The 13618-nt window shown below is 41.1% G+C and overlaps 2 protein-coding genes across 2 annotated transcripts in view; both read right to left on the bottom strand.

Annotated features, from left to right (window-relative positions):
• Nucleotides 1–1315, bottom strand: part of slc7a1a (solute carrier family 7 member 1a) — a 34229-nt gene extending 32914 nt beyond the window's left edge. The window contains exon 1 of the mRNA XM_085289096.1: nt 1074–1315. The gene's annotated coding sequence lies outside the window, so the exon portion shown is untranslated. The remainder of the gene's footprint in view (nt 1–1073) is intronic.
• Nucleotides 1316–1634: 319 nt separating this feature from the next.
• On the bottom strand, nt 1635–12378 carry paxbp1 (PAX3 and PAX7 binding protein 1). Its single transcript, XM_085289093.1, has 18 exons — nt 11930–12378; nt 11568–11690; nt 11027–11233; nt 10504–10725; nt 10294–10394; nt 8204–8427; nt 7752–7941; nt 6668–6791; nt 5916–6018; nt 5537–5652; nt 4787–4986; nt 4539–4686; nt 4319–4440; nt 4115–4191; nt 3937–4003; nt 3468–3614; nt 2523–2677; nt 1635–2299 (listed from the first exon to the last, which is right to left on the bottom strand). Exons 1-18 carry the CDS (start codon nt 12225–12227, stop codon nt 2179–2181), a joined length of 2745 nt encoding a protein of 914 aa, XP_085145219.1. The 5' UTR covers nt 12228–12378; the 3' UTR covers nt 1635–2178.
• Nucleotides 12379–13618: the final 1240 nt, after the last annotated feature.

The raw sequence follows: 13618 nt of genomic DNA, 5'->3' as shown, positions 1-13618 counted from the left end.
TCTCTAATTTAAGAACCAGCTTCATTTTTTTTTATTATTCTAATGCATCATGATGACAGGGTTAGTAATGTTTTCCACAGGTCAGTTTGAGGTTCTTTCATAAAATACATACCCTGAGACAGTGGGTGCCATTTTGCTGAAAATAGTGAGGGGAGGGAAAGGGGGTGGGGGTGTAGACTTCAAAATAAAAGTGTGTGTGTGTGTCTGTGTGTGTGTGTGTGTATGAGAGAGAGAGAGAGAGAGAGAGAGACACTGGGAAACAACCCAGACTCTCAAGCCAAAAGCCTGCTACAGTAATTGGGGGAAATAAGTAATGTAACTATTGTAGTAATTACAAAAATATCAAACGCTGTCTCTCTGAAGTTCGTCAATAAACGGGGTTTACGATAGCAACAATCTTGCTGCAATTTGTCTATAAATTGCAATTTAAATGAGCTTTACAGTAGCTATGTACTCCCGGACAGCTGTACTGAAAACAAAAGGTTATTGTACAACTGGAAATCGGAGTAATGTCAAATCGGGGCGTCGGTGATTTTAATTTCTACTGTTACTGTCCTCGATCGAGGACAAGAGGAAGACCACCGATTGATAGTTCAGGTTCAGGTCCCACTCAGTCCTGGGTTTAGAGCAGTTTTAAATCCTGCACGGTGCTCCAGATCTTACATGGCAAGAATCCTTGCACGCATCAGGCCACCGTTGGATAACTTAGAGTCACGTGTCCGGGAATTGCAGTTCATTTTGTGTGATTGCATCTTCAAAGGATGCATCACAAGTACCCCCTTAATGTAGAATTAACAGAAGCTTCCTTAACTAGGATACAGTTGCACACAGACACGCTGCAGAAGACGGCAGCACAGACAACCGAGCAGTAAAAATGGGGGTCCGAGTGAAAAGAGCATGTGTTTTACAGCATGGACCCCCTATTCGCTTTACTCAAATGTACACAGGAAAATGAGTCTCCTCAAAGATCCCTAACACTAACTTGGACAGCAGTCAAGCCTGCTATACAGTAGTGTTAAGTGCCCGATCACTTTCATGCAGTCGCTACGTAGCTATTGTAAGCAGTACTTTACCTTAACGGGCATAAGGAGGAGAGGTATTTAGTTTCCCTGGGAGGCCCGAGAAGAGGAAGCTGTAGAACCCCCAAACTCTTGTCTCACACGACGCTGGTCAGGAAAGTCTCGTCTTTAAATGTAGAAAAGATATATTTAGGTCTTGAGTGGCTATGTCTAGGTAGTTGAGCTAGAGGAGGGGATAGAAAGGCAAAAACAGCTTGTCCCACCCGCTCTTTACTATTGCGCAATCGCCTCCTGGCTGAAATCGCACTGGATGACACCAAATCCCACATGTGGCAGCTGGCTGAAGTCAGTAACAAAGTATCATTTTACATAAACAGAGTTGCCAAGAGTGTAGAAACTGGCGGTTTGCAATTTTTTGAAAACGTTTTCCATGTTATCATTTTAAATAAATCAGTGATACCCATTTCCCCCAAGTTTAAAGAGATATTGTAGTTTTAAAAACCCTACGGTGAAGAACACTGGGTGTAAGTTTGGATTGTTCTTTTATGATCATAATACTTACATAAAACACGACATCGTGAGGGACAGTTGTTGCTTAATGGCAGCAAGACAGAATCATTCAAATGTTCATTTTATTTACAGGCAAATAAACGGCTAAAACAGAATTCTTGCAAAGCTGAAAACAAAGCCCTCAGATTCTTAAAGAGCATTTAAACAGAGAGGTGTGAGGAATACTAACAGGATGAAGCAGGGATCACAGAAAGATCACATCTGGACTGTTAGGAAACAAAAGTTGGATACCATTCTTTGCCTGCGTGCATCTGACCTTTTAGCTCGTATGGCAAAGATGAGTCTGCTGTACAGAGTTGGAGTGAATAGTGTTCATTCAGGAATCAGTCTCAAAAAATAATCCATGTCAAGAACTTCTACACATTTAAAATATTGCCAGCAGTGAACAGTCTCTTTGAGCTGACAATACAAGGCCTAATTTCAGCATCAGTATAAACACACCTTTCTATACAATACAATATATACAATATTTACAAGATCTTTTTTTCAGTCATGGTCTCAGTTGTTGAGTTATTAAGCTGGGTGACACATCCCTTCTCTGGGAATCCCATTTAGTGATCTGTAATCCGGATGAAAAGTTGCTTCTCCTCTATGATTTGACTTCTAAAAGTGGTTTGATGTCTTTAATCCCATGCTCTGCTGCCACAGCTATGATGTGGTCCAGGGCATTCATTTGGCCCAACATCTTCACAACATCTTTGACCTGCTCCCTGTTGTAAGACATGACATGACATGCACTATGAGCACTACAAAAAATACTCATTACAACACAGCTTAAAAGCACTCATTGTGAAAAAGGAAGAGTTAATATGATAAAACAACACCGACAATGCAATTGTTCCTAAAGCACATTCAATACCATTCTTGCAGATATAGCTATTAGTAAATTCAAGGCGCCAAGTTGTATATACAAAGCCGTGTAGAGGTCCTTACTTTGAAGTGCGCCGCTCAATATCAGACCCGACCAGTGCGCTGCGGTGGATTGAGTTGGCCAGGTGGGTGAGGTAGCGACAGAATGGCTCCAACTGAGGCAACGTCTGCTGGCCCTTCAATCCAGAAAACCAGTGCGATGGCAAGCACTCCACCACCTGAGAAGCACACGAGAACGAATTAAACAATAGCTTTGTGTTATCATGTTCAGCGAGCCACTAATGGTAAAAAGATAACCAACTAACATCTAACACCCCAGCAGAAGGGCCAGTTTTTAATAATCATCGACTTAAAAATAGCAACTGACCATGTAGTCATAAACAGGTACAACAGACCCCTCCTTCAAAATATTTTGTCTGTGCATGCTCACTCTTTACCACAATGATCTCAGCCAACAAATCTTATTGTATTTTACATGGTTGTAAATAACGAGTATGCAAGGTGGGGAAAAAAATGATGTATCGATCACAGTTTGTCACATGAGCAAACTAAAATTACTGCCTTACAGTTTTGTGAGCAGTAATTTTTACAGTTTGTAAAATATATCATTTTAAACAAAATTTAATAGGTAGGACCAAAAATTTGTGTCACTAATTCTTATATTACCAAATGTGAAATCTTCTCATCTGCTTTGGAATATCAAGGTTTACAGCACTTTTAAAACAAATCAACTGAAAGCGCAGTTATCAGTTTAAAACTATATATGACAAGTAAAACCACGGTCAGAGAAAAGTTCTAAATTCAGTTTTTCTCAAAAACAAGTGAAGTAGTGATGACTGAGAACCTACACAGACGTAGTGATATCGGTACAATGTTCTCACACATAATATCCGTTCATGATGGATGGAAGGATATTTTGTTAAGTAAAAGAAATCTGCAATGCTCAGTTTAATCTGATTTATCTATTGAATGAAATCCACCCCTACTAAGTGATTACATTTTATCTACCTTTTGGCACTTCTGAATATTTTCCTCCCATGTATCTGTGGTCTGCAGTGCAGAGAGGATATATCGGTTGAGAGTGCTGTCCAAGGCCAAGTCTTTCAGAGAGGACATGGATAAGATACCGTCCCACTGCAGGATGTTGCCCAGCAGCTAAGCATGAAGGAGACAAGAGTTAGACTGGACTCAAAGGCAGCAACACAAAAGTACATAATATCAGTGTGAAGATACTTTGATTATCAGCCCGCTGCAGCTGCTTTTCAAATTATACAGATCTCATTGTGTGATCTCCAACAATCAGGCAAGCTATTCATGTGATGCTATCAGTTCAGCAACTGACTGGAGGAAGTAATTTAAAGACACACACACACACACACACACACACACACACACACACACACACACACACACACACACACACACACACACAAACAAAACAAAACAAAACAAAAAGAACACACATTTGCACACATACCTTCACACAGGACCAGAACTGCCTCTGATAGAATAAGTAGGGACCACTGTTCTTGTTCTCCAGGATGCTGAATAAAAGCAAGAGAGATTGCTTTAAGCAGCTTTAAGTGCTTATTGTAAATATAGAAAAAATACTAAGTGGAATCAAAATGTTAATATTGTTATTAATAAGAACATACTTCTTGGGGTACAGTGGAAGAAAGACATCTTCATCCAGAGTCCTCCTGGTCCGTAAGACAATTGTTTTCAATAGCTCCTAAAAGAAGGGGGGGGGGGGGGGGGGGGGGGGGAAATCAAGGTAATGACAGCAGTTCTTCTAAAAATATCAGGTAATCTAACAGCCAATGTATTTTGAGGAAAAAGATGATGAGGGTGGGGAGTACCTGTGTGTATCGGTTGTCCCCGTGCAGCACAGTGGGATAGCCTTTTAGCAGTCTGTGAATGAAGCTCACAAACCTGGTTGTTTGACTGCTGGAAAGTGGGTCCCACACCTGCTCTGCCAACACTGCCACATGCACAAAGTAGAGAGAAATGCATATAGTAGGAGTAATTTTCTACAGGCTTGCAAGCCAAGGACATCTCTGAGCATGCTATGCCTCGAACCTGACAGTTTGGAGAGGATGACCTTCTCCACTATAGCAGGCAGCAAGCCGATGTCGCCATCTCCTTTTTGCAACGTGCTGTTCTCTTCAAAGCCGTAAAACAGCAGCGACTCAAACCAGAGCATGTACTCAAAGTTTGCACACTGCGCCTGCACAGTGAATAGAGAAAAAAAAGATTCCATCACCATTCCTCATCCAATTTCCTTTCAAAAAGGAACTGGTTACACTGATAATACACCCATGCCCTACCTCGAGAGGGTTCCATGTAATCAGCTGCAGACGGACTAAGGGGTTAAAGAGCTTGGGCAGACAGAGGCCTATGTAAGCATCTCTGTAGGTGTTGGCATACTCCTTCCTCCACACTTCAAAGTGGGATTTGATGTAGTCGAGAGAATGAAAGTCCTCCACAACATCCTCAAATACCTTCTTACTTTCCCTTATTATACGATCTGGGTAGCACAAAGAGATCACGTCAGATTTTAAAAAATTATTTTCAATATCAGTTGAATCTCATATGTATGGTACGTAATACATTTATTAGACTAACAACCAATGTAAGGTAAATGCCACAGCTGCCCTAAATTAACAGTATTGATAATTACCTAAATCATTTTTAGGTTTCTGTAACCAGTGTGCACAGGCTCTTTAATCAAAACGATACTTTCAATGCAAAAATATAACTACTATTTTTCATTCATTTTCAAATTTACTCTTTGTTTACTAAAAAAGGCAGGAAAAATATTAACGCACATCTTTGGTGCAGTTTTTTTTAAACTTATATTCCTAAACAGAAAACCATTTGTTTTCTTGTTGAATGTTATATTCAAATAATTTGACTTATTTCAGAGAAATTCATTGAATTCAGTTTGTTAAATTTAAACAAGATTTTGACAGATTTCTTTTTTTTTTTTTTAGTTAACATTGTTGAACACTGCATACAATATACATTTACTTTTTAATGTATTTTTTATTTATTTATTTTTAAATACAGGAACATACCTCTCTCCATGTTGAAGCTGGTGATGTCAGTAGAAGTCTCCTCGTCATCAGATGATAAGCCTTCTTTATGTTCTGCCCTCTTTCCATTCTGCTCTCTGGCTTGTCGTCGACGTGTCCTGTATTCATCCACGAATACAAAGGAAGCCAAATTAAAAACATGAGCAGAAATTGCCTTTTACCAACTTGGCACTAAGGTGACACTCTCATGGTCAAGACTTAAAATCTGATGCACAGAAAACCTTTTTTTTTTTTTACAAATCTATAGCTGGATTCACATTATTCGTTTCTGTGTAACTGTAATTGGCTTCGCATTTGTGGCCAAAAGTACAGCACAATACAGCATTTCCACAGGGAGAGGAATGTGAGAACAAGTTGGTACCTTCGTGCTTCTCTTTCAGCTATCCTCCTCTGACGACTGTGCTCTTGGTATGCTGCGCGATCTCGGCCAAATGAGTCTAGATTAGGAGCCATGACAGCTTTATCTGCAAGAGACAGGAGTAATGTTAGAGCCAGTAATGAGAAGCTAAGCCAACCCATAGCCTCATTCTTATTCTGATGACTAATTCCAAACTAAAACATGGGTACTCAAATAAGAAAGTATAATTAAAGGCTTAAAAATAAATTAGACGATCAGATCAAAATCTGTTTGAAATTTATCAAGCAGGTGAAGATATTGCCCTAGCCTTCCTATCTACTGGGCACCACTGGCAACAAAACATATTAAATCCAAACAATGTTTTTATCAATCACTTTTTGGTGTCAATTACTTACCAGGCTGGAACTTCACTTATGGCACAGTCAACGTGACAGATGACATATCACTTAATTTGTTTTTTTAAATGCCATCTTTACACAGTCATCTTTACTTGAGCTGAGTTACAAACACCCAGCTGACTTTCAGATTCGGCCATTAAAGGACAGCCGAAACAGCTCCCTCAACAAAGCTTTTTCCATAAACGTACATGCTCATCCACTCGACAACACACATCACTTAGCTTTAATCGTATTTGTGAGAGAAATGTGATGCGATACAACAGCGTGAACCGCAGACACACGCAGACATAACACGCACATACAGAGAGCTAATGAGGCCGTTCAAATAAATCATAAAAACCTTCAAGATGGACTGACTTGAAAGGCTTGCAAACTCCGACGATTCATCTTTAATATCATCCTGTCGTCTCTGGACAAGTCGCGTGGCCCGTTGCCTTAGTAACTGGTGCATGGCAGCCTCCAGCTCCAGGACAGCAGGCACCTGAAAAATATGATGCCTTCTGTGACCTCTGACCCAGCAAAAGTGGGACTCCGAGTCACAGGGATGTCTTGCTGAAGGGATAAAAGAAGTGGGATGGACAGTATAATACTGGAACCAAAATATTGCTGGTGTTGGGTGAAAATGTGCTATTCTGGGGGAGGCTCTCTGAAGTAAAGCCTGAACTTAGTGGACTTAGTTAGTTTAAACACTGAAAAGTGACAAAGTTAAGGGTCAACTTAGATTATTTGTATAGAAAATATAGTGAAGTTCATCATTTCTACCCAACATAAACAATATCATGATCCAGACATGTATATACTGTATGAAAGCACTCCACATTAATTCATGCTGACAATGGAAGGTTAGTGGCCCATTTGGAGCACAGATTAGTTGAGGAAACATAATAGTGGTGGGAAGGCCAGTTCTTCCATCATTCCATATAGTTGCTGTAAGACCAAAACTAAATTATTCTGTGAAGACATGCATTCAGAAGTAGCTATCTGGACTCGTTGTGAAAATATTTTAATACATACTTGTCTAATCTACTGTAATAATTTCTTTTGCAGCTCGAATCCATCTTTCATAAATCTAGTATCGTATTATATGAACAAAAACTAGTATATATTATTTCTGTTTAAACAGCTGATAATGTTAAACAACCTGAACAGGTATATTTATATATTCATAAATATATTTTTAATTAATGAGAGCAGTTTTGAAGAAACTGAGAAATACCTAAAGTGTGCTTCAAGCAACATATATGTACTGTCACATTTGCTTGTTAGCACTGTTAACTAGCCGTAATTATTCAACAGTTAAAAAAAATAAATATAATTACAATTAATCCTCAAAAGACAGCATTTCGATAGACTGTACCCCTTGGAAATCCACATTACGTGGAGATAACACAGACACAAAACAGCATACAGCTAATGAGACTGCAGGCGAATTCTCCCTTACCTTTTCACTGAAACACTCAAGCAAGTCTCCAACATACCCTCGCATCTCTTGCAAGAACTTATATTGCTCTGCATTGTCATTGGATGAGTCCTCCAGCTGCTGTATGGTACGCTCAGAAGCAGCAAGGTCTTCATTGATCTGTTTGTAGCGGTCGACATTTCCATTGTGGCCTGCATGCATTTGGCTGAGCCTGTAGACACATGACATACAAGGACAGAATGAGTTAGATGGTTGTAAAGCTAGTGCAATCTTAATTACAAGCTCTGCAGATAGAAAAGTTTGAAGTACACCAACAATAATAAACAGCAACTAGAGAGGCAACATTTTTGCCTCTCTGGTCCTTAGATCTGTGGACTGTGTGTCTCGGTCATCAGGACCACAGCAAACAGAGATGGCAGCAGCCGAGCTGAGGACTGAAAACAGACGTTGGTGCAGTTTTCTACTGGACCTACCTATCCTGCAGGCGTTTCTTTACCAGATCAATGGATACCGGGATTAGATCATTAAGAGAGGCCCCATAGTGAACGGAACCATTGTCAGCTTGTCCAGTCTGTTTGGCAGTCTGTGGAGCCACTGTACTGTAGGTGTAAGGCATGCTGTAGGAAGAGCCATACGGCTGGCTCTCATAGCTGTTCTGGTAGTAGACTGTGCTGTCTTCTGGCTGACTGCTTTGGACCTATTCATTAGGAACACAGAAAACACAAAACACTTCAGCTACTAAAAATAACAGCATTGCTCCAACTAACGATTAAAGCACAAATTTTCAACCCCATAAACTATTCAATATATTAGGGTGGCACAATGGATCAAATTTTAATTTCAATCATGATTTTGGCTTCCCACAATTAATTAAACATGATCAAGCGATATTGAAAATGCATGCTGCACTATAAAATGCAAAGGCAAATCAAGCCTTTCCTAAACATTGCATATGCTCAACACAGCTGCTCCCTGCACCATGTAGTTTCCTATACTAGCTTGGATGAGGAACAACTTTAAAAGACTGATGTACAGCAAAAGTCAGACACAGTGAAGAGCTTGTGCCCGATCATTACGCATCGTTCGGAAATGCGTCACTCGATTCAAAGTGACTTGAGTGACGTTAACCAAGAAGAAATCATATGCAAAGAGTTCTGTAAAGGTGTGTCTGCCTCGCAAAGCAACACAACTTATTCAAGCTGCTTCCAGCTCACAAAGATGCACTGAAATCACCAACACAATTGCATTCCATTTGACCAAAATGTGTGTCCACTAAACATTGTGAGTAACAAATTCACATCCATTATGCAGGTATAATAAATGTTGTGAAACACTATATTTTACTTCACAATACCAAAGTGAAAGCAAAGGGTGGTGGCAGTCTGAGTACCAATGCCCTGAAATCCCTTACCCTGGCCACCTTATCCAACTCATCCAGTTGGACTAAATCACCCATGTTCTGGGTCTGCCCCTGGGCTTCCTCCCAGTAAGACATGCCCAGAATACCTCACGTAGAAATGGTAAATGGCCTGTATTTATATAGCGCTTTACTAGTCCCTAAGGACCCCAAAGCGCTTTACATATCCAGTCATCCACCCATTCACACACACATTCACACACTGGTGATGGCAAGCTACATTGTAGCCACAGCCACCCTGGGGCGCACTGACAGAGGCGAGGCTGCCGGACACTGGCGCCACCGGGCCCTCTGACCACCACCAGTAGGCAACGGGTGAAGTGTCTTGCCCAAGGACACAACGACCGAGACTGTCCAAGCCGGGGCTCGAACCGGCAACCTTCCGATTGCAAGGCAAACTCCCAACTCTTGAGCCACGATCGCCCACGTAGAAGGTGGTACCCTAGTCAGATGCCTGAACCCCCTAACTTACTCCTTTATATTTGTAAAAGAGCAGCAGCTCTACTCCGAGTCCCTTTCGAACGACCAATCTTCAGCCACCTGGGAACCCATTCTGCTTCTATCTATGACTAACAAGTGAGGCTAGGCAGATACTGATTAGTAAATAGACAGCTTCATGACTACAAAAGATTGGTGCAGCATCTGCATCACTGTGGATGCCGCTCCAATTCATCTATCGATCTCTCCCTCCACTCTCTGCTTACTCGTGAACAAGACCTCGTCCCTGACCTGGAGTTATCACTCCATCCTTTTCCGATTGAGAACCGTGGTCTCAGGCTTGGAGTTCCCGATTCTCCTTCCAGCCGCTTCACACTCGTCCAAAATGCTCCAGTGCAAGCTAAAGGTCACTACCAAATTACCTAAATACGCTCAAGCTTCACAAAGATTGAGATGCTCTTACACACCATCTAAAGACATTGTTCCAATATATTCATATGGAAGAACAAATATTTAAATTTCTCCACTTAATTGAAAAACAGAAAAACTCTGATTAAGGGAAAGCCCCAGTTTTTTAGTAAACAATACAATGGCAGCACAGAATCAAACAGTAAGTAAAAACACAAACATCATTCACTGTCAACAGTCACACCTGATAGGAGAATATTTTTATTATATCTCTCTATCCAGAGATTCAGTACATCTTACCTGGGGTATGCTGATCCCTTTCCTAATTTGCTCCTGCTCCCAGCGGCTCACCTCCTCATCCTGTCCGGTATCCAGTGCTTCATCATCACTACCCTCAATACCTGTACACATATGAAAGACACATCCATTTTTAATAAAGTTAAAAAAACAAACAAATCTGATTCAGAATAGTAGTCAGTAGACAGCAAGCAGGGAAGCTGAATAGAGTACCAATCTCCTCGGCTATCTTTTGTCTCTGGCTTTTGTTCCTGACGCCGCTGAAGCGGATCCTTTTCTCTTCCTCATCTTCGTCATCGCTGGCATCTTGGTCTTCTCGTACCAGACGTTTCTTGGGCGCCTCTGTTTCAACCAGAGGAGCATCACCTCCCAGCTCTCTAGCAAGCTGCCGGCGTTTTCTGGCAGCATGGATAAATGCTGCATCAGGAATCTCCCCTGGAATAAAGTCAGAAAAGTCTTCATCTAACTTCTTGTGATGCTGTGCAAACAACAAACAATACAGCTTGTGTGTTTGGGGCATAGCACTAATGCAGTTAAACTAACACAGCAGAGTGGTAGATGTAAAACGCTGCACCTGTTCTCAAGATATCAAAACCAAAGACACTGATATTCCTTGTTACATAACACACAGAAAAACTCCACAGCTATTACAATGCCAATAAACTGTCATGAATGTGCTCCTGTGATGACAGTCCTTTCAGATAGGTACTGTGGTGGAAGTGTGTGTCGTATATACCTGGTCTCAAGCTGCCAAGTGTGGAAAGTGTGTTGAATGTTGCTCCTGTGCTGTTGCTTCTGGACACTTGACTGTTTGTCTGACCACTTTGACTCCTTGCATCCTCCTCCTGTTCATCAGCACTCTCCACCTCCATTTCTTCCTCTCCCTGTTCACTACTTGCTCTGCTAATAACTTCTTCTTTAACTGCAGGCTGAGCTGGAGCATCTAGAAAAAACAAAAAACAGGAATGCAGTGAAAGATGCATCAAGTCGAGTGAAATCATTTATGGCATAGTTGTGACTGTCAGATGTGGCTGACAACACAACTACTATGGTTAAAGAAGGTGGGGGGCCTCTGACAATTAATTGGCTGAAACATTGGAAGTATTTGCTAACGTAATTTAATGTCACAGTTTAAAAAAAAATTATAGTTCTACTGCTTAATTAGGCTTCACCTTATTTCATAGTTGGGCGCTAATATATAGATAAGTAGTAAATATAATATTTCATGGTTCACATGACAGCACATAACGCATGGCATTGACAGTAGGCTAACACACCTGATTTGACATCCTGTTTGGTAGATCCAGACCTCTCCAAGTCCTCCTTGTATTCTTTCTTGAGTTGTTTCAGAATCTTTTTGCTGTGATTGGATTTCTTCACTCGGAACACCTCTGAGCCGTCTGTTTACAAACAAGTCGTAGCACAAAGTTAATAATGAGTCCAATTAACCATGCACAACGTGCATGTTAGCTTGGTGGTCAATAACTTTCTTCCCTCTACAGTGCCTGGAGTAGGAAGTGTAGTTTGCGCAGAATATGCAGAAACTGTTTGATAACGATCATACTTAAAACTGCCACGCTTTCTCCGGCTAATGTGAACAAGCTAGCTAGCTTAGCATCGGTTTGGCTACCAAAGTTACCTTCTTCATCGACGAAGCTCAGCAAACTGGCCTTCGTGGGTCCTGGCACGGCAGTCGTATCTTTGACCTTCTTTTCCTTCTTGACGGCTCTAACGCTGTTAGCCTGAAGGCCGTTACTATGACAGCTCTCTGTAGTGCTGAGCACTCCGGTAGCGTTGCTGTTGGAAGTCTCCATAAATGGGATTTCGGTAGGCCCAAACATTGTCGGCGCCAGCTGCGGCTGCTGACTCTCCTCCTGCTCATCCTCGTCGGACTCATTCCGACGTCTAAAGTTAGCTCTTTTCGCCTTCTTAAACATTTTTTTTAGTTTACCAGCTAAATGCAACAATGCACGTACAAACACGGTTCATCTTAAAAATGTAACTCGAGCCGAAAGATGTCACAACCACACACCATGTCAGCCATTTTCTTTCAGAGAGATGTGCAGTGGATGCCGCGGTGCTAGACGGCTGTCTTTCCTTGGCTGTGATTGGCTGTTTCGCTGTCAGGCAACCGATTCTTCTTCGGTGTTTCTCGGGAGTTATTGTCCTTTCTCCGCTGAAAGGACTTTTGAAATACTGCCTCCTTTGTAGTTTTAACTAGCTATTGTCCCGCGTCCTGAACCGCATGCGGCTCTTTTAGGTTTTTCCAGCAGTTCAGTGTAATTCTGACAAAGAACGAGGCAAAAAATAATATTTATAATATTAATATGTAATAATAATTAAAAAAAACTGTTAATTTTTTTTTTATTATGATTTCTTGTGATTCTTGTCCAGCTATAAAATTGGGCAACCTAGCTGACTTTTATGTGCCTACGTCAAATGATGTGCCTACTGACACAGTGTCCAATTTTAAACAGTCTGTTTAATTTAACAAATTGCTGTACTGACAGTAAATTTGATTTAATTTGCATAGAGTGGCCTTCTTAACTCTTTGGCCACTTTCTTTCAAGCTAGGCCTTAATACTTTTTTCTGTCACTTCCTAATTGTTCAATAAAAAGCTAAAACCTTTTTTTATTATAATAAAAATACAAAGTTAAAGTAGAAAAATTGTAACTTTACACTGCGGAGTCACATGTGATTTTAAATCACTATCAATTAGTGCTTTAAATATAAGTAATGGTGGCATGCTAATTTATACTTAAAAGACTGTGTTACCTTCATTATATGAGCTACACTTCTTTTTCTTCAAGAACTGCTTTTGGTCTGTGGCTCCGCGAGGTGGGGTAGTGCTGTGGGTTCGGGGGCATGTGCCAGGAAAGCTGTCAGGGCAGGTTGGATCAACTGACTGACTGTCTTCCCTGTTTTAGTAGCTCGTGGGGTCCGAAGAGAGGGAGACCTGAGCCAGAGACACGATGGCTGAAAAGTAATTGCTGAAAAAATAAAATAAAATAAAACCCTCACTTGCCCCGCAACACTGACTATGTCTGTGTGTGTCGTGCCGGGGTCCAAGACAGGGAGTTGTGTCACATAAAGGTTGCCGACCCCTGGTCTGTGGTGTGTCCAGTTGTGTTAGTCTCCTGACGGAATCTGTGTATCAGGTTCTCCCTTTAATGCAAATCTTTAATGTTGCCCCTCTACATGTCCTAACTTTGCAGACCTGTATTCACCACCCTGCTCCACAAGTCAGGATGTTCTTCACTGTCATTTTTACAGTTAGTAATAAACAGTGTTCTAGACAGGTGATGGTGAACATCTTAACCTACTTCT

Source organism: Mchenga conophoros, linkage group LG10 (assembly GCF_057382185.1).
Source record: "Mchenga conophoros isolate Kocher_MC1m ecotype Shallow Benthic linkage group LG10, M_conophoros_male_GT1.1, whole genome shotgun sequence".
NCBI classification, from domain to species: Eukaryota; Metazoa; Chordata; class Actinopteri; order Cichliformes; family Cichlidae; genus Mchenga; species Mchenga conophoros.
Note: the sequence above shows the minus strand (reverse complement) of the source record. Positions and strands in the feature narration are given on the sequence as shown.